This window comes from Equus quagga, chromosome 13 (assembly GCF_021613505.1).
Source record: "Equus quagga isolate Etosha38 chromosome 13, UCLA_HA_Equagga_1.0, whole genome shotgun sequence".
In the NCBI taxonomy this organism is placed as follows: Eukaryota; Metazoa; Chordata; class Mammalia; order Perissodactyla; family Equidae; genus Equus; species Equus quagga.
Window position 1 is genome coordinate 32,490,273 of NC_060279.1, and position 27,972 is coordinate 32,518,244.

General features: G+C 40.4%; 1 protein-coding gene across 1 annotated transcript; it reads right to left on the minus strand.

The window, feature by feature from the left end:
* Positions 1-136: 136 nt before the first annotated feature.
* On the minus strand, positions 137-27,791 carry SDHC (succinate dehydrogenase complex subunit C). Its single transcript, XM_046683757.1, has 6 exons — positions 27,691-27,791; positions 23,190-23,246; positions 20,787-20,888; positions 12,800-12,861; positions 3,555-3,718; positions 137-999 (listed from the first exon to the last, which is right to left on the minus strand). The coding sequence occupies exons 1-6, from the start codon at positions 27,708-27,710 to the stop codon at positions 895-897; spliced, it is 510 nt and encodes a 169-aa protein (XP_046539713.1). The 5' UTR covers positions 27,711-27,791; the 3' UTR covers positions 137-894.
* Between the last annotated feature and the right edge of the window lie 181 nt (positions 27,792-27,972).

The window sequence follows — 27,972 nt, forward strand, 5'->3', positions numbered from 1 at the left end:
CAGTTGTCGGACAAACTGTTTCCCTCCTAAGAAAGGTCAGACTGGGGGACGTAAATGCCTGAGACCAGAGGGAGGAGGAGGAAATTGGCTCCTCCCAAACCGCCATTCTCTTGGTTTCTCTAGATTTCAAGGAGAGTCAAAGACAAAATGAGTATTTTAATTCAGTTTCAGAAAAAGACGTCACATGAATTTGGATTAGAGAACATGACAATAAGAGGCTTGTTTTTCCAGAAAGGCAAGGAAAAGAAATAACCCTTAATAGGTTCAATGATAATTTTCTGGATCTTCCTCTTGCATCGTAAGCTATGTATCTTCTCCCCAAAGCACCTGCTCCAAGAGCCAACTCACTCTCTTTATCTCCCTCTAGCTGGGACAGGCTAATTCCCCTCCACCCCCACCCCTCTTCTTTCAGTCATACTGCGTGGGTGCTAAAGACCCTGGGCTCTGACCAATGAACAGAACTGTCCTTTAAACCAGCAACCCACAGGCAGTGGCACCCGAAGCCCCACTCCCAGTCCCCATGGCAGAGGCCACAGAGCTGGCATTGTTTCCACTGTCTCAGGAAGAAGGAGCCAAAAGCTGACCCTCAGCACAAATCAAGGCCCAATATGGAGACAGAATAAGGGTCCTAGGCCCAGAGTAGGCTGCAAGCTGGGGACAGGAAAAGGGAGTTTTGCAGTCATTCCATCTTTAGAAACAAGGGGAAAAGTGGACCCTTTTCCACTACTATGTTTCTATATGGTACACTATTGCTGAGCTCCAAGGGGATGTGCAAGCACAAAAGGGACTAAACAAATCAGGAGAACTTTGTCCTGGCTGGAGATAAGGGTGACAAACAGGAAGACAGGTCAATATAATCATTTGTAGGAAGATGATGTTGGAAACTTTAGCTCTTCACATGGCTGCCAGCCCTACAGAGGACAACACAGTAAGAACCAAGACAACCACTCCAGACTGGTATAGCTGGGGAATCTTCAGGCCTTTTCCTAGGTCCCATATCTGTAGGGGAAAAAAGAAGAATTTCAGCAATCAGGTCCTTGGTCACTCTCATAGGTCTTTTCTCAGAAAGGAACTCCATCTAACGGAACAGACAATTCATCGCAGCATAATTCTAGAGAAAAGCACTTCTTTCCTCATGCCCCGTCACCTTTCTCAAAATCCACAATATAATATCTACCACCCACTTTTTCAATGACAGGAGAGGCATTCTCAGCCCCTATATGCTAAAGCTTCCAGACTAAATAGATTAAACTTTCTCTCATGACAACAAAGCCGCATCAATGTTTCCTGAAGTGTGTTCCTCCAAAAACTAGTTCCTCAGAATGTTGAGGGAAAAAAGTTCTGCGGTCAAATGAATTTGGTAAACATTTAACTGCAAGACTTCTCAAACAATTTATTAATACACATTGTGAATCTCCAAAATGAGGATAGAATATACATGATTTCCTACAGATAGTCAATCACAGAATCCCTTTTGAGAAGGAACATCCGTCCATCAGGGGACTAATGCTCCAAAAAAACCTTCTTTGGGATTTAGAACATTACTTCTCAAGTCTGTTTTGACTGTGACCCCCACTAAGAAATAGCTTCTCAAGATAGTTATTACTTCCTACTCTCTTAGATCAACCCCACTCTCCACCCCGCCATTAGATCTTCTGGCAAGGCAGCTCTGAAGCTTAGAGGGCAAGAACTACGGACTGTCACAGAGAACAGATAAAATCCTGTCCCACACTCAGAGCCAATACTTGCTAGGAGGAAAAATAAAAGCACATTTAAGGGCTTAAGAAAAGCCTTGACTGAGTCCTGAGATTTTGTAAACTGCTTCCCCGGCCTTCTCCCCATATTGAGACAAAAGCAAATATACTGCAAGTCCCACTTGAGCCAAGATGCGAACAGAAACACTGATCAGCTGATTCTCATGAGAGCTTTGGTCTGTAGAAGAAGTCGTCATTAACAGAAACGCCCTCCCTCTCCATCCCTTCCCCCTGAGAGAAGTGAGGTTACTTTGAATCAAACTGAACACTACCACGGGGAACAGGTGACAGATGCACTTAGTTTCTCACCTTTTCTGATTCCATTAAACTCTCTGTTGGGCCAGATTGAAATTCAGAAAGTACTTGTCTCTAGGCTCTCATGTGGAAGTTATAAAGGTCAAATTAAGGCAAAAGCCTCCATCTGACAGATGGCTCAGGAGAGAAGTAAGAATGGAAACAAGAAAAATGGAATTGTAATTGTTTTCCTGGGAAAGGAAGCAAGACTAGGGGTAGGCAGACCACAGAATGTGAAATCTCAAATACTGGAGGAGGGACTGATCTCTGACCAGGGGCAGGTTTGATTAAACTTTAATTCCTTTATAAAGAGAAAGAGACACCAGTTTGAACTGACCCCAAGGTCATATAGGAGGCAACATGGACAGTTTTCAGACCATCAAAAGATTCCTAAACCCAATTAAAATCTGGGATCCTAGGCACCCAGTTTCTGTTAAAGTTGGCCCTATTCTCTCCAATAACTCAAAATAAATAAAAAACCAAAACAGTTAATGCAATCCAATGTCAAGATAACAAAAGTTAGTATATTTGACTCCAGCCAGACTTATTCTGAGTTGACAGGAATGTTAGACTGAAAGCAGCAACCATGTTTATCTAGCCCCTGACTGAATCCCCAGTGTCTAGAATAGTGCCTGACACAACAGGTACCAATTAATTATTTGTCTAATAAATACGTCTTCTATGCCAGAAGTATGACCTGGCTTCAGGGGTTTCTTTTACTAACATCCCTCTTTTTTTTTTAAACTTGGCACCTGAGCTAACATCTGTTGCCAATCTTTTTTTTTTTTCCTTCTTCTCCCCAAAGTCCCCCAGTACTTAGTTGTAGGTCCTTCTGGTTGTGCTATGTGGAACGCTGTCTCAGCCTGGCTTGATAAGTGGTGCCACGTCGGTGCCCAGGATCCCAACCGGTGAGACCCTGGGTCACAAGTGGAGTGTGTAAACTTAACCACTCGGCCACAGGGCCGGCCCCAGTAACATCTCTAAAACTGGAAGAGTTCGCTCTGAGACCTTGCAAGTATCCGCCAGGCCTACATCCAGTGCTCAGCTACATCACTAGCAGGGCTGCCAAGAATTGCACTGGGGGTCTAGTTTAGCTTCCCCTGAGAGGTCCCCGAGCAAAGGTCCAGTACAATTAACTTTAAGAACAGCACTAGGGGCTGGCCCTAGGGGCTGCAGTGGCACAGCGCGTAAGTTCGCACATTTTGCTTCAGTGGCCAGGGTTCGCCAGTTCAGATCCCAGGTGCGGACCTACGCACCGCTCATCAAGCCATGCTGTGGCAGGCGTCCCACATATAAAGTAGAGGAAGAAGGGCACAGATGTTAGCTCAGGGCCAGCCTTCCTCAGCAAAAAGAGGAGGATTGGCAGTAGATGTTAGCTCAGGGCTAATCTTCCTCAAAGAAAAAAAAAAAAAAAAACAGCATTAAACCCAGACAATGAAGGAGAAAATCCTCCCAGCCTCTCCATTCCCTTCACCCAGAAAATGTACAAATCTACAATTAACTTACCAAGTGTCGGATCCCATTCCAGGTGTGATACATGAGAGGGAAGACAAGTGCAAACTTGGCTGTGTGGATCAGTGCTGGCCCCAGACACAGGGACTTTACAAGTTCCAAATGAGACTCAAAGTTCCCAGGGACCAGTAGGGCGGACAAGCCAAAAAGAGAGACCCCTGAGGAGAAAAGCAAGTAAGCCATCACAGCTGCCCACCAGCTACAAGCAATGTAACACATAAAACTGAGTTCTATGACAGCCCCTGGCAACTCTTACAATTCTAAACCATTTCAAAATGGGGAAGATTTAAACTAATGTTCATGTTTGTAATGGGAGATAGGCTACTTACGATCTGACCCTAATCTCTTAAAATTAGCCATACATTTTAGAATATTATTCCTTGGGGCGGGCCTGGTGGTGCAGCGGTTAAGTGCGCACGTTCCGCTTCTCGGCCGCCCAGGGTTTGCCGGTTCGGATCCCCGGTGCAGACATGGCACCGCTTGGCAAGCCATGCTGTGGTAGGCATCCCACATATAAAGTAGAGGAAGATGGGCACAGATGTTAGCTCAGGGCCAGTCTTCCTCAGCAAAAAGAGGAGGACTGGCAGTAGTTAGCTCAGGGCTAATCTTCCTCAAAAAAAACAAACAAAAAAATAGAATATTATTCCTCCTTTCAACATCCCTCTTGATAAAAATTTCACCTCTCACTTAAGAAGTCACCTCTGGCTGCAGCTGTATCATCATCTCAGTAAGAAAAAGTAAAAGCAGTATATGCAGACAAAGGGAAAGACTGAGAAAAAAATTTAAAACATTCAAATCTCTACCACACAAAAATTTAACTCAAAATGGGTCAGAGACCTAAATGTAAGGGCTAAAACTATAAAACTCTGAGAAAAAAACAGGAACAAATCTTTATGACCTTGGATTAGGCAGTAGTTTCTTAGATATGACAGCAAAATCATAAGCAACAAAAGAATAGATAAAATGAACTTCATCAAAATTAAAGTTTTGTGCTGCAAACAATGCCATCAAGAAAGTCAAAAGACAACACACACAATGAGAGAAAATATTTGTAAATCATACGTGTGATAAGGGACTTGTATCCAGAATATATTAAAGACTCTTACAACTCAATAATAAAAAGATAACCCAATTTAAAAATGGGCAAAGGATCTGAATAGCTCTCTCTCCAAAGAAGGTAAACGAATGTCCAGTAAATATATGAAAAGATGCTCAAAACCATTACCCATTAGGGCAATGCAAATCAAAACCATAATGAGAAGCCACTTCACACCCACTAGGATGCTATATCTAAACATAAAATTATATGTACATTTATATAAAATATATACAACTTTATAAATGTCTAATGCATTTAATTTATATTTAATAATGAATATAAATAAACTAGGTTATATATATATATATAAAGATAAAGAGACAAGTAACAGCAAGTATTGGCAAGGATGTAGAAAAACTGGAACCCCCATGCATTGCTGGTGGGCATGTGAAATGATGTAGCCATTTTGGAAAACAGTCTGGCAGTTCCTCAAAATGTTAACAGATGTTTATTAATAATGTTAATGTTAATGTATGACCCAGCAATTCCACTCCTATGTATATACCCAAAAGAAATGAAACATAAGTCCACACAAAAACTTGTACATAGTAACAGCAGCATTATTCACAACAGTCAAAAGATGGGAACAATCCAAATATCCATCAACTGATGAACGGGTAGATTAAACATGTTGTATCTAGAGAATGGAATATTATTCAGCAACAAAAAAATGAAGTACTGATACATGCTACAACATGGATGAACTTTGAAAACATTACACTAAGCAAAAGATGCCAGTCACAAAGGACCATATATTGTACAATTTTATTTATATGAAATGTTCAATATGGGCAAGTCTATAGAGACAAAGTAGGTAAGTGGTTGCCTTGGGCTGGAGGATTGGGAGGAAACAGGGAGTGACTGCTCATGGATATAGGGTTTTGTTTTGGGGTGATTAAAATGTTCTAAAACTGACTGTGGTGATTGTAGCACAACTCTGTGAACACACTAAAACCCACTGAATTATAAACTTTAAATAAGTGAACTGCATGGTATGTGAATTATATCTCAATAAAGCTGCTATGAAACAATCTCTACCACAACAGTTGCTACCTAGTTTCTACTCCTACACATTTCCATCAGTAACTGTGGCTCGTTATAGTGATTCTCAACAATAGGGTGAAAAGATACATCTGTTGAAAATGCACAGGATTATTTTAACACGCATTTAATTATCCATTTCCACTCAAGACAGAAGAGTGGTTAGAATCATGACAATTCATCACTAGAAGGAATCTTCTAATAGTAAGGTTATTGAGATGAACATGCAAACTCTTTCCAAGACTTTAAAGAACATGAAACATTTATAGCAGTAGGGGATGGAAAACAGCATGCAGAGAGTGTAAGATTCTGTTCTACTGCCATCAAATGTAGCAAACATGCACTCCTTTCTTTCACAGACATTTACTGAAAGCATCCTATGTACTAACCCTGTGCTAAACTTCTGGCGAGAAAAACTACGACATGGTCTCTGCCCTTAAGAACTAGGGGATCTGGTGTCAAGATGGCCGCACAGGAGGACCCTGAACTCACCTCCTTCCACGGACACAACAAATTTACAACTAGTCCTTGAACAAGTACCCTTGAGAGAGAACTGAAAACTGGATAAAAAGAATCCCCACAACAAGGGACAGTGCTGACTGAGGTGGAAGAGATGGAAATTCCTTTCTTGAGAGGAAAAAGCCATATTTTAGCCACGGTGCTTCACAGCTGAGGGCAATGTTAAGCTGCTGCTAAGGTGCTTGGTCCTTCCGAGGAAGCTAAGGCCGCGTTGGGCTGAGGCCCTCACTTCATCCAGCAACTAGCACCATGCCCGGCAGAGCCTGCCCAGCACTCGCCCGCACCATGGCCTCCGACTTTTCTTCTATGGGTTAGTGTTGTTACAAGTGGCCATTCCCAGGACTCAGCTGTTAGACTGCTGTCACATCTGGTGCACAGATGAGGGCTGAGCCTGCCCTGATAGCTAAAAGCATACGCGTGGCTGTTGAAGTTTCCGAGCTTTGGGCTTGCACTGAAATTCAAAGGGATAGTGGAGGGGCTCCTGTGGTCTTTTAACTTCCTATCTATCTAGACTGTGGAAGATCCTTGAACACTCCTGGGTCCATATCTTCCTCCCACACCTTCTCAAACTCTCAGTTCATGTACCTCAGTGTTTTCAGTAGTTTTTTTCATGGTTTTCATGCCCCTAAGCCAAAAGAAACACCTAACAGTTTTGTTTATTAAGTAGTTAGATCCAAACAACTTAAGTATTTATGTTCTAACAATTTAACAGCCTTTTGAAAAAAATTATCCACATAAATGGAAATAAATTTTTTTTTATTTCATTCTTAAATAACCACAAGTACTTACTACTGGGATGTATACATTGTTAGATACTGTACAATTCCTCAAACCTTGGAAACCAGAGTGGACATTACCATTCTCATTTCCTGCTCCATACTGATTTTCACACAGGTCAGACTGGAGAATGAGACCTTCACTGAAAGATCACCTGAATCCATAAGCAAACCTACTGCTCAGGCAGTCGGCTTCTTTTCTAGAAAAGCCAAAGAACTTACAGATTTATAAAGTAACTAATGGAACTCTGAAATGGCTGTTTTTTCCTTCTGGGCTTTTCATGAGATGGGACCTTAGTTACTGATTCTCAAATGTGATGTGTTATACATACAGTAGGAATCCTGGTCATTCAAGACTGAGGCACAAACTCTGGAGTAAGATAGATCTGAATTCAGTTCCAACGCTGTCAATAGCTATTACATCACTTCCTTTTCTGCTTATAATAATGCCTAGTTAGGACTGTGAGAATTAAATTAAATACTTTACATAAAGTTTCTAACAGAGGTCTGGTAGTGATTATTATTTACATTAATAATGGGAATATTTCATCCTACACCTCAGAACATGGCTGACCATTAGTAGCAAAAAATCTTGTTCTCGGCCCTTCTTACTTCATGACTGCTATATCTTAATCCTCGCATTACCAAGATGGGATGACCTGGAAAAATTGGTTGTTACAGAAGGGAAAATGCTTCATTCTTTCTCAGTGCATGAAAACTCCTGACACCTCCCCCACCCCCACCAAGGCTGCAGGAAAACAGACAGGCAGAATACATCATGATGAGAATAGTGTGACAACACTACAGACTAAAGAGCAATCAGGCGCTGTCAAGCTCAGTTTTAATCACTTGGACAGCTCCACCAAGGCTCTTTTAGATGTTTTCATTTTCATTTGCAGTGACATCTGCAGGGGTTTGCTGGGAAGAAGTATCTGAAAGAGTCTATGATGGCTTCTGGAAGTGGCAATAGGACTTACTGACAATCTGCACAGTTCTGTAAATAGCACTTAACTGTGGTGGAGCAGCCTGGAGCTGGTCTTGGCAGCCAAGTGAAAGCGGCATTTAATTTTTCTTAGTGATTAGATAGGACAGCTTCGGTGACTTTGTTTTCCCAATTTAAATTGTTTAGCTCTTAGAAGAGGCCTCCTCAAGCACACAGGTTCCAGGAGGAGAAGCTATTTCCTGCTTCCCAGTACACTAGACATCAGAGGGGGATTTAGGAAATCTCTTATTTATTTTCTTCTCATATATTTTTCACTTGTAACGAGGAAAGTCTTGGCCAAAGTCACTTTTGACTGAATTAACTGACTGATGTTGTGCTTGAAGATGTGCTATAAGAAGAAATACATATTTGGCCTTTTTGCCCAGTTTCTGGCACACAGCTCCTAAACCCTTGGAATCTCTGGAGTGATGAGTGTCTTTTGTATGCTAATGAGACGACTGGTGGCTGGGGGCTCCTCAATAGCTTCAGGATGGGGGCTAGTTGCCAGAAAGACCAAGGCATGATCTGAGGGTCGGAACCTTCAGCACCATACTCCCCTCCTCTTCCCAGCCCCCCACACCTCTGGATAGGATAATGGCTGGTAATTGAGTTAATTACCAATGGCCAGTGATCTAATCAATCCTGCCTAGGCAATGAAATCCCCATAAAAATCCCTAAACTACAAGGTCCAGACAGCTTCCATGTTGTTGAACACATCCATGCGCTGGGAGGGTGGTATGACCAGAGAGGGCACAGAAGCTCCACGTACACTCACCTCTCCTCTCCCCCATACCTTGCTCTACACTACATAGCTCTTCCATTTGGCTGTTCTGAGTTGCATCCTTTATTTAAAAAGCCAGTAAATGTAAGTAAAGTGTTTTCCTGAGTTTTGGTAAGCTGTTCTGGCAAATTATTGAACCTGAGGAAGGGGTCATGGGAACACTGATTTATAGCCAGAATTTTATATATAGTATTTAATTTACTTCTCACAGTCCTAACTAGGCATTATTATAAGCAGAAAAGGAAGTGATGATATAGTAGCTAGTGACAGCATTGGAAGTGAATTCAGATCTATCTTACTCCAGAGTTTGTGCCTCAGTCTGGAATGACCAGGATTCCTACTGTATGTATAACACATCACATTTGAGAATCAATAACTAATGTCTCACCTCATCAAAAGCCCAGAAGTAAAAAACCAGCCATTTCAGAGTTCCATTAGTTATTTTAGAAATCTGTAAGTTCCTTGGCTTTTCTAGAAAAGAAGCTGACTGCCTGAGCAGTAGGTTTGCCTATGCATTCACGCATCACTCATCTCTCAAGAAGTTCTGATTCTTCAACCTACCTGTTTTTAAAGACTACCCAAAACATTCAGTACCATTCTTATACCCACTCAAGATAACTATATAATTCATTTATAGTTGCATTCCTCTAAAATATCCATGGTTCAGCATCCATATTTTCTTGTTCTAATCTCATTCTTTTTATTGTTGTATACTGCATCTTGTTGATTACCCTTTGCAGTCTCATTCATACTGCAGCTTCAGCTACACACTGTTCTCAAGGAATTTACCTGATTTCATGTAGATTTTTAGAGCATCTGTCACTGTGAAAAACCATGAGAATTTTAATCCCTAGCCATCTCTTTCCGTCTTTTAAAGGATTATTTGTAAAATAGAATTTCAATAAATTCTATTTTCAAGTCAAACTAGTGTCATCGTGCTTTTTAGTTCAACATGCTTTTTAGGATTTATATATTGGCCACAAATCTCTACAGACTGAATAAATACTTTATCATGGATTTGTCTAGGCCAGTTTGTCCTTTTACTAGAACAAACCAGAACATGAACCTTTTAAGCCTTCCGACGGTCAAGTTCCAACTTCTCAGTGTGGCAGTCAAAGTCCTTCCTGTCTGGCACGCTTTCCAGCCTTATCTTTCACCACCTCTCCCATAAACACTACTCTCAAACAACCAGACCTAGTCATCATTATCCGATGACTCTGGACACTTGCCAATCCCTATGTCTTTGCATAAGGCAGTTTCTCTGTTGGAATGCCCTCCTCTATCTCCTCTTCATGAACTCTCCTACTCAGATTTCTTTCAAGCTCTTCAACTCCTTCAGAGTTGGTCTCTCCTCTGGAATCTCATATCTCTATTAAAAAGTAATCACGGTGCATTATAAATATTTGTCTTACTCCTTAGACTCTTCTACCCTTAAAGATAGAGGCTATTATTATCATTTTCCAATTTCAAATGCATCACAGGAGATTAACTAGAAGGTAGGAGGAATGAACATTTCTGAAATGACCACTATGAGCAAAGTGATTTATGGGTGTATTCATTTAGCAAATGAAGATTTTCTAAGCACCTACTGAGTGCTAGAGGGTATGAACGGTAAATAAAATGGATGTCATCCCCACTCTCTGAAGAGTCTACAGTCTAACAGAAGAGAGAGATTTATAAAAAGCAATCAAAATAATTACAAATTACATAATATAAGCTAGGAAAGAAACAAGTGAGTGTACTAAGAACAATGAAGGACTAGTGCTGTGAAATAGAAAATTAACAATAGAACTAGAAATAGAAGCTACAACTTTACATATGGTGGTAAGCAAAGTACTCTTTGAGTGACAATTTTGTTGAGATCTAGGCTAAGAAGGAACTAACCATGCACAGTGGAGGAAGGGGTACAAGTGGACATTTCAGATCAAGGGAATAAAACATGCAATGGCTCTATGGTGAGGGAGAGTTTTGCCTGTTCTGAGGAGTTCAAAGACCAATGTGGCTCAAGCAGAGCAAGCCAGGGGAGGAATGGCAGAGATGAGTTAGGCAAGGGCCAGATCAGACAGGGCATTTTAGGCCATGGTGGAGATTTCAATTTTAGTCTAAGTGCAAAGGAAAATAACGTAATAGGAAGATTCTAAGTGTGACATGATTCAATTTACTTTCAAAAGAGTTTTATTTCTCTTGCTGTTGTGTGAAAAATAGATTAGAGAAGACTCACAAGAATGCAAAGATCACAGTTGCTGAGACTGACTTCATTTCAGGCCAAATGATCCAGGTCTTCTCACCATTTGGTTCAATGGACATCATCTTCTAAAAGACTGTTGTTATTAAGTTTATCATGCTTCTCATTCCTATTTCCATAGTTAACATCCAGAGTATAGTTTCTTGAAATCCCATCAACACTCGGACAGACATTATTAAATGCCCGTTTTGCAAGGAATAAACTGAGGTTTAGAGAGCTAAGTTCCTAAGTCCACCTAGCAAAAATCTATTCCCTTTCAGTTTTGAAAGAAGGACCTCTATGAAGGAGTCAACATTCTTTTTTTCATTCAGTGGTGATAAATACACTGAGATAATAAGGGAAACTATAGCCTGATAAATAAACTGCTCTCGTTCTTCCAATGATTTTTAGGATTAAATCTGCTCATTGATACCACCAAACTAAGCAGAAAGTGTCAATCTAAAGATTATGAGATTGTAAATAAGCAGAAAGAAAGTAACTATGAATTTACAGTTAGACTAGTCTAATATTGAAATTTATTATGTTAATTTCAGTGCAAGTAGGTTAAAGACCAGAAATATACATGAATTCTCAGGCAACACCAAACATCTTTTTTTTTTTTTTAATTTTTTCTTTTTTTTAAATTGCTTTTTCCCCCCAAATCCCCCCAGTACATAATTGTATATTTTAGCTGTGGGTCCTTCTAGTTGTGGCATGTGGAATGCCGGCTCAGCACGGCCTGATGAGCAGTGCCATGTCAGCGCCCAGAAGCCAAAGCGGCAAAACCCGGGGCCACCAAAGTGGAGCGTGTGAACTTAACCACTCAGCCACGGGGCCGGCCCCAACACCAAATATCTTGATACCTGGATTTCATCATTCCTTTACCAACCAAAGGAAAGATAACATAGGAACGATACCATCAGATCTTAGGTAGGAGTTCCTCCTTACTTGATTATCAACAAAACTAATCTGATTGCAAATATCAGAGACACAACTTTAGATAATTTCTGCCAATGTCTCAGCAGTAGCTCCCTAAATACAGGATCCCTACACTTAAGCCACCAGTCCTGCTCCTGCTGATGACCACTTCAGTAAAAATGTAGTCTACAGAAGCCTAGGATGGCCCTGAAGGATATTACGAAAAACAAAAATATGTCCATGTCTCCAGCACCAGCCATAGAAAAATTTAAAATATAGCTGATCTTCTCACAAAGTATCCCTACCGGGGAAAGATGCATCACATCTCAGAAACCTGATTATAATCTGCACTTCCTATCTGTAACAAACCTTACTATTTGAAAAGGATACACTAAGATCAGCAGACAATTCACTCTGCAGCTGTATTTCATATTAAATAATTAAATAAACAGACATTCTGGTCTGTAAACCAAGATTCTGTGAGATTAGAGTGTGAGTTAGTCCTTTTGAGCCTGATCAATTCTACGTGACAAAGAATAGATGCTAAAACTGAGTTTCTGGAAGAATAAGGCTGATGACTAGTCTTAGACTGTGTTTTGTCAATGTTAAGTCTGCCAGTCCATCTCTATTATATTTCTCTCTCTGCTCTCTATAATTTCAATAAATATAGTATCAGGACGTGCTAGGGATGATTTAAAAATTGGCTAAGAACCTGAGCATAGCAGGAATTCAGCATTAATTGTTTAAGGACTGAAAGAACAATAAGCTTAAGTGAACTCATCATTTTCTCTAAATCAGGCTGCTGAATTGCAAAGGAGGCAGCGCCTAGAGCCAGAGAAAGAGGAAAGTTCTTCATAGAAGTGTGTGTGTGCACATGCGCATAAAACACACAGACATACCTGCACTCAAGGCAATACCAGTTCCACGGTGGCAAATGGACATCACCATAGGAAGAGACCAACTGCAAAGAAATACACAAAGGCAATTAAAAAAAGGAAAAGTAGACACTATAGTAGAGTCCATCTTGGTAAAGAGAACACAAACTACTTTGGAAACAGGCACTATTTAAACACAAACACAAATAGATTTCACATTCCTATGTTTCCACTTTCTGGTTTGAAAATAAGAAAACATATATTGAAGGAGAAGCATCCCTCTTTTACCAGATTGCATTACCGACAGAGCTAAGAGGAGAATCAATTATAACCCAAATTCCTCCATTCATAAGGAACAACGTGGGTCACACACCAATTAAAGTTGCATACAGTTAGAAAATAATCACTAGAGGCCAGTCCCGGTAGCCTAATGATTAAGTTCCGCACGTTCCACTTTTGGTGGCCTGGATTTGATTCCCAGGTGTGGACTACACCACTCGTCTGTCAGTGGCCATGCTGTGGCTGTGGCTCACATACAAAAAGGGCAAAAAGAGGGGCCCGGCCCCCTGGCCAAGTTGTTAAGGTCATGCACTCCACTTCGGCAGTGCAGGGTTTTGCCAGTTCCGATCCTGGGCACAAACATGACACAGCTCATCGGGCCATGCTGAGGTGGTGTCCCACACAGTACAACCAGAGGCACTCACAACTAGAATATAGAACTATGTACTGGGGGACTTTGGGGAGGAGAAGAAGGAAAAAAAGAAGACTGGCAATAGATATTAGCTCAGGTGCCAATTTAAAAAAAAAAAAATCTAAACAAAAAGAGGAAGATTGGCAGCAGATGCTAGCTGAGGGTTAATCTTCTCAGCAAAAAAAAAAAAAAAAAGAAAAGAAAAGAATACAACTACTTGGGTTGTTCTGTTTCTCCAGTCATAAGACTCAAGTAGAAGGAAACTTAAGCAAGTTGTATTTATGCACTGTTTCATAGACTATATGATCATCCTTGAACTCTGTCTTAGTATATACGCCAAAATATCCAAATTGACCATAGCATTTATTCTCTAATAAATTACTTATCCCAAATTTTTAAATCCAGTTTTGCTGGATTTAATATATGTTTCTTAATCCACAGTAGGTTGAAGTACTTTGTCATCAAACACCTTTTTAAATCATGTTCTGAACTGTAATTTTGCCAAAGCATTTCACAGAAGGACAATGAGCACTGCCATATTCTAGACCTACTTCTCATGGTCAAGAGGGAATCGGTTAGTGAAATGGAAAGGACAGGAGTCTTTGGATAAAGTTAATATTCATCCTGGAAAGTCAGCTTAGATAGGGAATGCTGAGCATAATCAGACCACAAATTCACCACTCTAAAGCATCTCAAGTAGGCTGAAAAGATATCAAAAAGAAATGCTAACATATAATGAAAATGGTCACAGTAAAAAAGGAATAACGTCCAAAGAAACCAAAAAAACTGGCTAGACACCACTCTGATTAACTCAGACTTAACAGGATAAATATAAAAGGCGGAAGAAGAACCACATAACAAAGGACAAGCAGAGAACAATGGCATAATTTGGTTAGATGAATCAGGAAACTAAAACCCAGAATGAGCTGAGGCTTGCAAAAATGTCAAGGACAACAAAAAGGGGCTTTTAAAATTGTATTCAGGGAAAGAAAGGCTCCTAACTGGGATGGACAATTTTATGTTAATGGATGACGGAGTGCAAAGCAAATTGCTCAACTATTTTATTTGTCAAAGAGAATGATTATCAGACTGAAAAAGATAGCACAAATATTGATTTGAGAGAACTGAAAAAAAAAAAGAGGTGGGGAAATTATAAGACATTGCTTAGCATTCCAAATGCACTTAGGGCTCCTGGCCAGATGAATTAAATCCCATGACTAAAAGAGCCAAGAGATGAAACATAGGTACTGTACTGGTAGTCTTTCAGAAATACTGAAATAGAAAATGGGAGTAATGTGAGAAACCACTGAAGCCAAATGTTACCCTAATTTTCAAAAATGGTTAAAACCATAGCCTGGTTAGTCTGGTAGTGAGAAGGTAAGGGAGATTTTATTTTCAAAATAATAACCAGGATATTATTTCCAGTCCCACGCGATCTTCCAGAATCTTGTCACTCCTCATCAGGCAAGTATTTAGCCCCTTGAATCCGGGCACAACTTCATGATCAACTGCCTCAAGAAGAATGCAGCTGCGCTGACATTGCATGACCTCCAAATCACTTTCCCTCCCTACATCCCTCCCTCTCTCCTGCTATGAGGAAGGCCAAAGTAGCCTATGCAAAGAGATCACGTACAAAGGCCCACATGGAGAGAAAATGAGGGCCTCTCTAATGGCCAGGATCAACCCAAGACAAGTGAGTAAATGATCTTCAGATTAATTCAGGCCTAGCCTTTGTGTCTTCTAGCTGAGGCCTCAGACGTCAGGGAGCAGAGACAAATCATCCCTACTATTTCCCATTCAAACATTAGTAGAGAAAATCAAGACTGTTTTAATTCACTCATAGCAAAGATGAAAACTATGAGCCAGTATGCTTTCCTTTAGGAAAAATTTTTTTCAGGAAATACTAAGATCCTTTGGAACACAGATTATATCTTATTTATCTTTGCATTTCCAACTCCTAAAGGAGTACCAAGCACATTGAGCAATCACCAAATATCTACTGATTTGAAATGTATTAATTTTATTTGCTTTTTTGACTGTTAGCAGGATGGTAATCAAGGAAAGGCTAGAGACATAGGCTATAAGAATTTCAGCAAGCGATCTAGTAATTATGCTGTAAACAATACCATCAAGAAAGTAGCACACACTTCTCCAAAGAAGATATACAAATGACCAATAAGTATGTGAAAAGAGGATCAACATCACAAATCATTAGGGAAATGCAAATCAAAACCACAATGAGATAGTTCTGTGCACTCATTAAGATGTCTATTGCAAAAAAATTTTTTAAAAACCAAATAAGTACTGGCAAGAATATGGAGTGCACTGCTGGGGGGAACATAAAACAATGTAGTCACTATTAAAAACAGTATGCCAGTTCCTCAAAAAAAATAAATATAGAACTATCATATGATCCATCAGTTCCACTTCTGGGTATACACCCAAAGGAAGTGAAAGCAGGAACTCAAAAAGATATTTGTACACCAATGTTCATAGCAGCATTATTCACAATAGCCAAAAGGTAGAAACAACCCAAATGCTCATGGATGGAGGGACAGATAAGCAAAATGTAATATATGCATACAATGTAGTATTATTCAGCCTTAAAAAGCAATAGAGGGGCCGGCCTGGTGGCACAGGGGTTAAGTGTACACATTCCGCTTTGGTGGCCTCCGGTTCGGATCCCAGGTGTGGACATGGCACCGCTTGGCAAGCCATGCTGTGGTAGGCGTCCCACATATGAAGTAGAGTAAGATGGGCATGGATGTCTTCCTCAGCAAAAAGAGGAGGATTGGCAGCAGATGTTAGCTCAGGGCTAATCTTCCTCAAAAAAAAAAAAGCAACAGAATTCTGACACATGCAACAACATGGATGAACCTGGAAGATACACGCCAAATGAAATACGCCACATGCAAAAGGACAAACACTGTATGATTCTACTTTATGAGGTACCTAGAGCAGACAAATTTATAGAGACAGAAAATTGACTGGTGATTGCCAGGGGCTGGGGGAAGAAGGGAACGGGAACTATCGCTTAATGAGTACAGTTTCAGTTTGAGAATATGAAAGGATTCTTAAGATGGACAGTCGTGATGGTTGCACAACAACATGTATGTACTTAATGCCACTGAACTGTACACTTAAAAATGGTTAAAATGGCAACTTTTACATTATGCATATTTCACCACAATAAAAAAAAGTTAAAAAAAAAAAGTAAAAAGACAACCCAATTAAAAAATGAGCATAGGACTTGAATATACATTTCTCCAAAGAAGATATACAAATGGCCAATAAGCACATGAAAAAATATTCAAAATCAATAAAGGTTGCCAGAAAGGGGGGGGGGGAGGCTTAGATCTATTTTAGATCTATTTTATATAGTTTGAGGTAGAACTAGAGCCACTGGAGAGAAGACAGAAGTTGTAGAAAGGGTCTTTCTGACGATAAGAGAAATTCCCAAATTAGAAGAGGGCAGTAGTGACTTCCTTGTCACTAGAGGTGCACAAGCATGGGCAAACAACCATTATGAAAATACTGCAGAGGAAATTCACTCATTAGGTACAACGGTGGCTTTTAAATATGTTTTTTTTGAGCGGCACCTTTTCTTCGAATGCAAAAATCAATAAATAAAACAGATCAAAGTAAAGTTGCTTTGCTTACCCAGGGCTGCGGGCCTACAGTGCAATCTGCATATTGGCCAGCCCCACACAACTATCCACAGAAGCTCGGCAGAATATCCAAAGCCCCAAGGAGTACTCTTCAAACCAATGAAGGTGGTGATTTCATTAAATTTAAAGAACCCTTCCGACTAAGTTTTTAAAAACGTTTTCTAACATCCTTTCGAATGACTCTTGTTCTCCTGGTAACTTAACCCCTGTACACACTTTTGCTTTAATAAACTGACTCAATTTATTGCAATAAAGAGTACTTCATAAAGTGGTAACTTCACCATTTACTTCCATGCATCCTCCCAAAAATTCTAAAAGTTAGTAGTAATAGAAAATATGATTCCAGATATCTCAGACATCTTTCCTGGATATGTCACCTTGGAAACAGCTCCATGTTCCCTGCTGTTTCTTTTTTTCCCACAAGTACACCTAGAGTTTCATAACTGGAAGAGCAAACAAAGGTAGTGAAAGACTCCCCTCACCAGCTTACAACCATGTGTTATATGACCCATGAAAAGGGCCAAGGCTTTAAATACAGATTCAGAATAATTTGAGTTCTTCATCATTATAATCCTCCCTCAAATCTTTTATCTCTTAAAAGTTTAAGTTTCACCACAAAGTAGTTGGGATTGAGGATCACTTATTAGCCTCCTTCTGTTTTAGCAGAATGCCCAATTTCTGCAATCAGAATTATTTCTGGAATCTGGCTTGGAAAAAAATCTGAAGGGTTATGGTATTTGTGGAGGTGGTTAAAAAATGGCCAGCCTTCCTGGCAGCAGAGCTCAAGATGCTTTGCTGGGTTAGCTAGAAAGGAGTAGATCTGCAGGGGTTTTTCTTAGAAGACACTAGCATAACAGCTATCAGTGCTACTTCTGAGGACAACAGAGAAACATATAGATGTATGTATGCATATGTATATACTCACATACATGCATGTATGTGTGTGTTTGCATACACATATATCCTAGCTCTATCTACTGAAAGGGCCTAGATGCAATGACACTCTGGTAGCAATGAGCACATCTAGCACCCAGATGTTGACTTCACAAGAGCTATCTTGAAAAACTCCTACTGGCCAAGTCTGGGACAATTTGAACATCAAAATAAATGAGTAACAGTGTAACCCTTTGGGCAAATAATCAGAAATATACGGACATCTATTGGTCTCTGTTCCCGGTTCCTGATACAGAGCTCCTAAAACCCTTATAATCTCCTGAGTGATAAGGATGCCAAGAGTATCTTTTGTTCTAATACTTGGTCTTCTACTCTGGTTCCTGATAACACAATTCCTAAATCCCTTGAAGTTTCCTGGGAGGTAAGCGTCCTTTGTTCTAAAGAAGTGCCTCTGGATGAGGGTCGGTCACTAGAAAGACCAAGACATGATTAGAAGCTTGAACTTTCAGCCCCTGCCTTTTTCCTGGGAGGGGAGAGAGGCTAGAAACTGAGTTAATAATTAATCATGCCTATGTGATGAAGCCTCCATAAAAATCCCAAAAGTACAGGGTTCAGAAAGTTTCCAGGTTGGTAAATAAATCCATATGTCAGGAGAGAGGCATACCCCAACTCCATGAGGACAGAAGCTCCTGTGCTCAGGACTCTTCTAGACACAGAGGTACCTAAAAGGGCACCTGGCTGTTCATCTGTGTCATTTGTAATAGCCTTTATAATAAACTAGTAAATGTAAGTAAATGTTTCCAAGTTCTGTGACCCACTCTAGAAAATTATTGAACCCGAGGAGGGAGTCGTGGGAACCCTTGATTGATAACTGGTCAGTAAGAAGTACAAGAGACAACCTGGGACTTGCAACTGGCATCTGAAGAGGCGGGCAGTCTTATGGGACTGAGCCCCTAAACTGTGGTGTCTGTGCTACCTCTAGGTAGTTAGCATCATAACTGAACTGCAGGACACTCAGCGGTGTCCAGAGAGTTGGAAAAGTGGTTGGTGTGGGAAAAACCCCCAGACATTTGGTGTCAGAATTACTGGAAGTAGAGAGGAAACAGTGGTGTTTTTCCTTTAATTGGTGTCATAAGAGTAGAGGAGAAATGAGTTTCCTTTTAGGAATCCTTGAGTCTGTACTGATAAAGAAAGCAAGCTTTACCCTAGAATAATAAATAAATCTAGAAGTTATGATGGAATTAGAAAAATCACAATTTGGCAACCACCATAGTAATAACTAATTCAGGCAAATACCATCAACAGATACTTCGTAAGTAAAAGTCTGATGAGAAACAGAATGTTTACAGTCTCAGAGTATCTCTCCACAAAATACGTATTAATTAATAAACCCAACATCTTTATCCATTAACTTTATAGTGGAGAAACCCAGCGGACACATTTTAATCAGTGATAAAAGTTTATAGTAATGAGATATAAATCACTATCATGTGCTGTCCCCTGAAACAATGCACTGAGAAGAACACAGCATCACTTCAGACGTATTCCTGCCAAAAAAGCAAAAATCACAAGAAAACAAAAGAAAAATCCAAACTGAGGAACATTCTCAAAATGTCAAGGTCATAAAAGAAAGGAAAGACTAAAAAACTATTCCATACTGAAGATTAAAGAGACAACTAAATGCAATACATATTCCTGGGTTGGATCTTGGGCCTATAAGCACATTATTGGGACAACTGGCAAAATCTGAATGGGATTTGAGGATTAGATGGTAACATTGGGTCAATGCTAACTTTCTGATTATGACGATTATACTATGGAGAGTGCCCTTGCATTTAGGGAACACACTCAAGTATTAAGGAATTGTGGTAGGCAGAATAATGACCTCCCTAAAGATGTCCACATTATAATCCCTAGCACCTGTGACTATTTCACCTTATATGACAAAGGGAAATAAGGTGGCTGATGAAATTAAGGCTGCTAATAAACTCACCGTAAGATAAAAAGACTATCTTGGATTATCCGGATGGGCCGAATGTAATCACGAGGGTCCTTAAAAGTCTAAGAGGCTGGCAGAAGAAGGGAGTGAGAGAAGAAATGTGACAATGGAAGCAGGGTCAAAGTTATGGGATGGGAGAAGAACTTGACCCATCCTTGATGGTTTTGAAGATGGAGGAAGGAGACCACGAGCCAAGGAATTCAGAGCAGCCTCTAGAAGCTAGAAAAGGCAAAGGAACAGATTCTCCCCTGGAGCCTCCAGGAGGGAATACAGCCCTGCCAACAGCTTAATTACAGCCCAGTGAGACCTCCGTCAGACTTCTTACCTCAGAGTTCTAAGATAATAAATGTATTAAGCCACAACATTTGTGATAACTTGTTATAGCAGCAATAGAAAACTAATATAGGAGTAATGGGGCATCATCTTCTCTGCAACTTGTTCTCAAATCATTCAGACATGTTAACAAGCTGGGAGTCTACATAAAGGCACATAGGAACTCTGTGCACTATTTCTGCAATATTTATATAAATTTGAAATTGTTTCAAAATATTTTTTTTTAATTAATAGGAATTACATTTTGACCTACCAGAACTTTCTGAATGGTAGTTTACAGGACAAATTAACCTTCTAAGGCCAGAAGATAGAATTTAATCATCTTCTTATTAAAAAAGCCCTGAGGGAAATAATCAGGGAGGCTACGGGCCAACCTCCAGAACATCCACCCACTATTTCTAGATTCCCTGGCTCCAGAGACCTTACCTGTAGATAGTGATATGGGGAGACATAGGACGGTTTGAACCAATGTTCTTATTCCAGAATCTTTCCATCTCTTCTTTGGCTGTGGTTCCCAAAGGAACAGCACTAAAATAAAACCAGAAGGTTTTAAAATGATTAAAAGTAAGCTTAGTTTAAATTTTTACACAATAGAAAGTTAAAATAAAAAATGTAAGCTGGGCAGGATGAACTCACTGTATTAGGAAAACATGTTCATCCACTCATCTTATTTTATGCCAAGTTTGATTCAGTTATTAATAACCTCAATTACCCAATGAGGTCATATCAGAGGATAACTCTTCTTTCCAATCCACCCAACACTCAGATCCAGCAACGGAAGTTCAACTTCATTCTTGTTGGGCAGCAGGGCAAGTACAATATTTTAAAACCATTCACATAAACAGATTACCCTTTTCACAGGCCACTGATGCTTTCTCATACATTACCATCTGCCCTCATCTGATCCTTCAAGAGGCTCTCTTTCAGGTTCTCAAAAATCAAGAACTGGATTCAGCTCAGTAGCTCTGAATAGTTTCTTGATTTCCCTTGTTACTGGGCTAGGTTGAAGCCAACTGTTAAACAGCTAGGCTCAACAATTTTTTATGCGCCTCTATTAAACACGATTCCATCTCCTTCAAAAAACTATCTCCCCAGGGGCCAGCCTGGTGGCGCAGCGGTTAAGTTCGCACGTTCCGCTTCTCAGCGGCCTGGGGTTCACTGGTTCAGATCCCAGGTGTAGACATGGCACTGCTTGGCAAAAGCCATGCTGTGGTAGCCCTCCCACGTATAACATAGAGGAAGATGGGCATGGATGTTCGCTCAGGGCCAGTCTCCCTCAGCAAAAAGAGGAGGATTGGCAGTAGTTAGCTCAGGGCTAATCTTCCTCAAAAAAAAAAAAATCTCCCCATAGATTACTTATTAATTACAAAAGGAAAAAACAGTAACTTCACAGTGGGGAAAAAAACTAGCAGACATTTCCTGATTCAAATGATCAAAGTTAAAATCACTGATAATGGGACAATGATATCATATGCCCCTGATATGATTTATTGAGGCTATAACATCACTTATGCATTACTCTTGCCAAAAACGCATAAACCTGAATCTACTTAGGAAGTAAGCAAACAAACCCAACTTGAGAGAGACTCTACAAAACAACTGGCTTATATTTTTCGAAAATGTTAATGTCATAAAAGACAAAGGAAAACTAAAAAATAGCTCTAGATTAACAGATACTAAAGAAATATGAAAACTAAATACAGTATGTGAGCCTAATTAGACACTGGATAGGGGCAAGGGGGGTGGTAGTACTTCTAAAAAGTACATTATTTGGGACGAACAGAAAATCTGAAAAGCAACTGCATATCCAATAAGAGTACATCACTGTTAAATTTCTTGAATTCAATAATTGTTTTTGTATAATTATAGTGGGTTATATAAAATAATGTTCTTGTTCTTAGAAGTATTTACAAGTAAAGTGTCATAATGTCTGCAACTTAATCTCAAAGAATTCAGAGAAAATAATAAGAATAATTAAATATATAGCAGGCTGAACCACACTAAATTGTCAATATTAGACCAGTTTTGACTACAAAAATAACAATTTCATATTGTAAAACCTAAAATATATAGTGATAAGTAGCGAATAATAGCAAAATGTTAACAACTGATATACCTAAGTGAAAGGCATACAGAAGTTACTTCATTATACTACTCTTCCAACTTTCCCGAAAGCATAAAATATTTCCAAAATTAAAAGTTAAGGGCTGGCTCGGTGGCATGGTGGTTGGGTTTGCACACCCCACTTTGGCAGTCCAACGTTTGCAGGTTTGGATCCCAGGCATGGACCTACACCACTTATCAAAGCCACGCTGTGGCAGTGACCCATACAAAACAGAGAAAGACAGGCACAGACTTTAGCTCAGGGCCGATCTTCCTCACCAAAAATAAAAGTTAAAAAAAACAACACAGAGGCAATTGTTGAAGTCAACAGACTAGGAATGAATATAGCATGAAGAAATATATTTAAAGACTAAGTTCTGGGAGCTGCCCCAAATTAAAGGTTAAAAGAAAAAAAAAAAGCATTAAAAGAAAGACTAAACAGAAAGGAAAAAGAATTAGATATCAAGAATTAGAGAAAATCAATGAAATCAAACATAGCAGAAAAGCTGAATGCGAGGAAAATTACGAAGAAACCAAAGAAATATTCTATCCTTCCTTCTTACTACTCCCAGACGAGAAAAATAGTGACCACAGTCACTAAGTTTTCAGCCAACCATCTACAACTACCTGCTTTCATACATATCCCCAAAATCTGTCAACAACCTATTGCCTTTCCCTGAGGAAAAAAAAAGTTAAGTAATAATAATCACAGATTTAGAAACTTACTTTCTGATACAGAGCTGAGGACTAAGGTGGGCACGGAGGCAATGACGGCCAACATGTCTGCAAAATAAGAGAATCGGGGTCAACAGACATTTAGAGACCAACTCCAGTCTATCAGCTTCTCTATTTTTATACTTAGGGGTAGAGGGATAAATTAAGAATAAGATGAAAACAATGACAGTATCAGTGTCCTTGAGATTATTTTCTAGTTGGAAAGCTACAACTTTAAATAACTTGAGAATAATCAGAAATACTACTTACAAATGCAAAATAAAGATTTAACTGAGCACAAATAACACAAGGTAAAAGAATAATCAGGGGCTGGCCCCGTGGCCGAGTGGTTAAGTTTGCTCCCTCCGCTGCAGGCGGCCCAGTGTTTCGTTGGTTCGAGTCCTGGGCGCGGACATGGCATTGCTCATCAGGCCACGCTGAGGCGGCGTCCCACATGCCACAACTGGAAGGACCCACAACGAAGAATATACAACTATGTACCGGGGGGGCTTTGGGGAGAAAAAGGAAAAATAAAATCTTTAAGAATAATCAGAGTTGGTAATGTTCAACAAAGAAATATAAAAGTGATTTTTTTTTTCATTTATTTTTTGGTGAGGAAGATTGTCACTGAGCTAACATCTGTTGCCAATCTTCCTCTTTTTTTTACTTAAGGAAGATTGTCACTGTGCTAACATCTGCACCAATCTTCCTCTATTTTATGTGGGATGTTGCCAATCTTCCTCCATTTTACGTGGGATGCTGCCACAGCATGGCTTGATGAGCAGAGCTAGGTCCGTGCCAGAGATCCAAGCCTGTGAACCCTGGGCCACTGAAGCAGAGCATGTGAAGTTAACCACGAAGCCACTGGGCTGGCCCCCAGAAAGTGATTTTTTTAAGCTAGCTCTTAAAGGAGATGATGGTTAAGACAAGGGTTAGAAAAAAAAAAAGCCATCAGAATAAGCTACTGACAACACCAAGTATACAGCTTAGCTATAGCAGACACCTACTGCAAATGGATGAATTAAAAAGGTTGAAGAACAAGGAATTTGAGGAAGGAGGGTACTAAATATTAAGCTATCATTTTAGGACCTAAGTTCCAGACAACATGGATGAATTTCAGGTCAAAAAGTCTCTCATATAATAGTGCAAAAAATATGGGAATGCAAAGATTTCTTTACCGCCCATATGAAAAGTTACTTGAAGAAGATACGCAAGTTTTCTCCTAAAAAGTTACTATTTTTCACATGTATATATCAGTTCCAGAACTGCTTCTCAAGTCTAAAACTGACGTGCCCAGACATCCTATCTAAAGAGAATTTAACTGATGCAGAGTTTACCGGGCATTATGAAAACACACGACTACTACACCCCTTTACTCACATTATTATATCAAATCTTTCCAAAAGTATTTAACAAAGTTATTAGAGTGAAGCTCTGGGACTAAAATTAGAAATATATTGACTCTACAAAAGTTTATTGTGTATCCACTATGTGAAGGCACTGTGGTGATATAAGATCTGATTAAGATCCAACGATCTTCTAAAAAAGCTCATAATGTCCCTCACACCATTGATATTAGATGCATAAACACTTCAAGAACCTTATGCTTTCCACTAGGACTCCAGAAGGACCCACTATTTGTAGGAAAAATAATCCAACCAACACTTCCTTCAGCTCTTCCCTCTTTCCAGTTTCAGACGCAGGAGGTGAATACAGACATTGTGTACCCAAAGCTCCCAGAAAGAAAGAAGTGGGAACAAATCTCTTTAAATCAATTGAAGTAATTGTGACTCTCAAGTTGCAGGGCATGCATTCCTCACACTAGGCTAGGTCCAGTCACTCAGCTGCCCAGCAAGAGTTTGCAGATGTGGGTTGGAATCTACAGCACTCTCTCTGTCTAGTGCCATTGTTCCCCAGACAAATACCAAAGTAAACTCTGCACAAGGCCCTAACAGAAACTAGCCACACAAAGTCCATAACCTTATGTGAAATATGACAAAAGTAGATAACTATCCTTGTCTTTCATGTGAAACCAGGAACTCTGAGGAGATTTTTCTTTTTCTACCCAGGAATAGCACTTTATATGTTATAGCTAAAAAGTAATAATACTTTGTTTTTTTTAGTTAACAAGTCAGAACTTCTAATTTCTAGTTGGTTTTCCCTTCTGATGTATTATGTGTTCCCAAAAATGTCACCACTGCTCAGATCACTTTTGAAATTCTTCTCTGGATTGGGACAAGAGTAATGTAAAAAGAACACTGGACAAAGTAAAAAAACCCAAAACAGGGTTGTAGATCTGCATAAGTTGGTACAACTTGAGTGAGGCACTGAACTTCAGCTTGTTTTTTTTCCTCCCCAAAGCCCCAGTACATAGTTGTACATTCTAGATCTAAGTCCTTCTAGTCCTTCTACATGAGCCACTGCCACAGCACGGCTACTAACAGACAAGTGGTGTGGTTCCGTGACCGGAACCCAACCCAGGCTGCCAAAGTGGTGAGAGCACCAAACTTTAACCACAAGACTATCAGGGCTGGCTCAAACTTCAGCTTTTATAAAATAGGATTGATCATACCTACCTTATTGTTGTGGGGAGGATTACATGAGAAAATGTACAGGACAGCATTCCCCAAACTCCAGTATACTACATGTACCTAGGATACTATTAATATTTCATTGGTCTCCTCAAGGTCTTTAGAATTCACATGATATTCTTTTCAAAACCCTCAGTGATGATAAAAATATTCATCAAATTGAATAAAACTATTTTTGGTCCAAAACAAGATGTGACTATAACATAATGAGTTTCTCTTACAAGACCTCTAAACTTGATCTAATGGTATGCCAAAAAGTTTCATAAACGCCTGGGGTAACAGCAACACTAAAATAGATGTATAATAGGTCATAATAAATGACCTTGCCCAAAATAAATGGAATTAGTGACACTAGTAGAACTAGAAACCAGCTCCTATAACTTCTTAGAAGGTATTTTCCCTTGAGGTTAAATCAGCACATTATAAACAGTCCCAAATCCCCCTAGTGAAATGGAATTAGATCCAGAATTTCAACCAGGAAAAAAATGTTTTTAATTTTCTGTTTCTCCTTAAAAAAACCCCTTGTGAGACATGAAGAGAGAGGTGCCCTTCCCATAAGAGCCTCAGATTGCCACTAATGAAAAAGAAGTCTATTTCTTGGCACTGAATCCTAGTGGTGACAGTCCTACACACTCAACATGATACTGTCTGGACATACTAAACACGTATAATGATCCTCAGCTTCTAAACACTAACCCTTAAACTCCTAGAACCTTTTAGAACCAATATGATCATTTCACGCTAAATGTTAATTACAACAAAAGCCCCTGACATCTAACAAAATACGCTATACCAAAGAATTCAAATCATTCAATATGGTCAAACTACCTGGAATAAAGGAGGCAGTTCTGGCAAGACTAGCCCTGGCACACCTTAGAAAAAAAAGATACATTTGGAAAGGAGAGGCAGGGAGAAAAATGAAGGATTAAGATAACCCATTCCTGATCTCAACCCCAAGAGAAAACATTTCGTCACCGAAAAAAACTAAAAGTCCCTCTATTTTTATACTGGGTGACTGAAGTGGAAAGGGAAATGAGAAGACATTTGGGGAAATCAGGAATTAAATCTCAACAGCATTAAAGCTAACTTTCCAAAACAAACAGTTTCCAAAAATAGCGCTGGCACGAAACTTTGCTGGGATTCGTACCAGGAGTGTCTAAAGTCACTAAAGTCGCTATGGCTAGAAAGGCTCTGAGTGGAGATTGAGGCCTAGACAGTAGAGAGCTGAGAATCTTAGAAAACCTAGGGTATTTCTCCGGATAGTGAACTGACATTGTAGAGGAAAACTGGGACATCCACTCCCCCCAGCTAAACGGATAAACTAAAAGTGAGTATCCTGGGCTGCTTTGGGGCAGCACAGCGACCACTATGGGCGCTATTGCTAATCGCCAGCCCCGCAGGTGTCCCGGTAGGGGCCAGAGGCCCGACAGGAACTCGGACAATGCCCATTCATTGCCAGCAGCTAGTGTTTGCAGGAGTTAGAGACAAAGGCAAAGTTCACCAAAATCTCTCTTCCCGAGGCCCGATCCCTAAATAAGATTTCGAAATTGTAGGACCTATGACCCGTGGACCTCCGAGTTAAGAGCTACTTATTTCCTCGGAGCTTGGCTCCGAGTGCCGCCTCGACAGCACCCTGGGGCAGAATTACGAGAGGTGGGGAAGCAGAAGGGGCGAGAGCCGCGCGACCCCTTCGCAGGGAGGAAGGAAAAGATAACGGGCCGGTGACGCCGAGGCCCCACGGAGAAAGCGGAGCGGCTGGGGGAGGGGAGGGGTCGTTAGGATTCCGGGACGCGAGGCCCCCACACCCAGGAGCCCTTTCCCTGCCCAGACGCAGGGTAAACAGCTGTCAGCAAGAGGTGAGGGGCCAGCGCAGGTCTCCCGAGGGCCGCGGGCACCGACTCCCAGCCCGACACTAAAGTCACCTCAACAACAGCGCAGCCATCTTGGGTTCCGGCCTGGACGGAAATGACGCCAAACGGCCCCGCCTCCTCTGGGCGGTGGCGGCGGGCGCGCGGCCTCTGTTACGTGACAACACGGGGCTCCTAAAAAGATCAGCAGCCTCTCTGGCTCAGCCCTGTTCAGACTGTTTGCTGACTTTCTTTTGTCCTTTGGTCTCCGCCCCCGCCCCTCCTCAGCTGACTTCTACTAGAATTTGCCAGGGTTTCGGCAGAAATGCCGCTGGGTCCAACTCCGCAGTCACCTGC

Coding starts and splice junctions, on each gene's coding strand:
- SDHC (XM_046683757.1), bottom strand. CDS start 27,710: ATGGCTGCGCTGTTGTTGAG. Junction 3,719..12,799: donor TGGTATTGCCTTGAGTGCAG/GTATGTCTGTGT, acceptor TTTTCTCCTCAG/GGGTCTCTCTTTTTGGCTTG. Junction 1,000..3,554: donor GGAATGGGATCCGACACTTG/GTAAGTTAATTG, acceptor TTTCCCCTACAG/ATATGGGACCTAGGAAAAGG.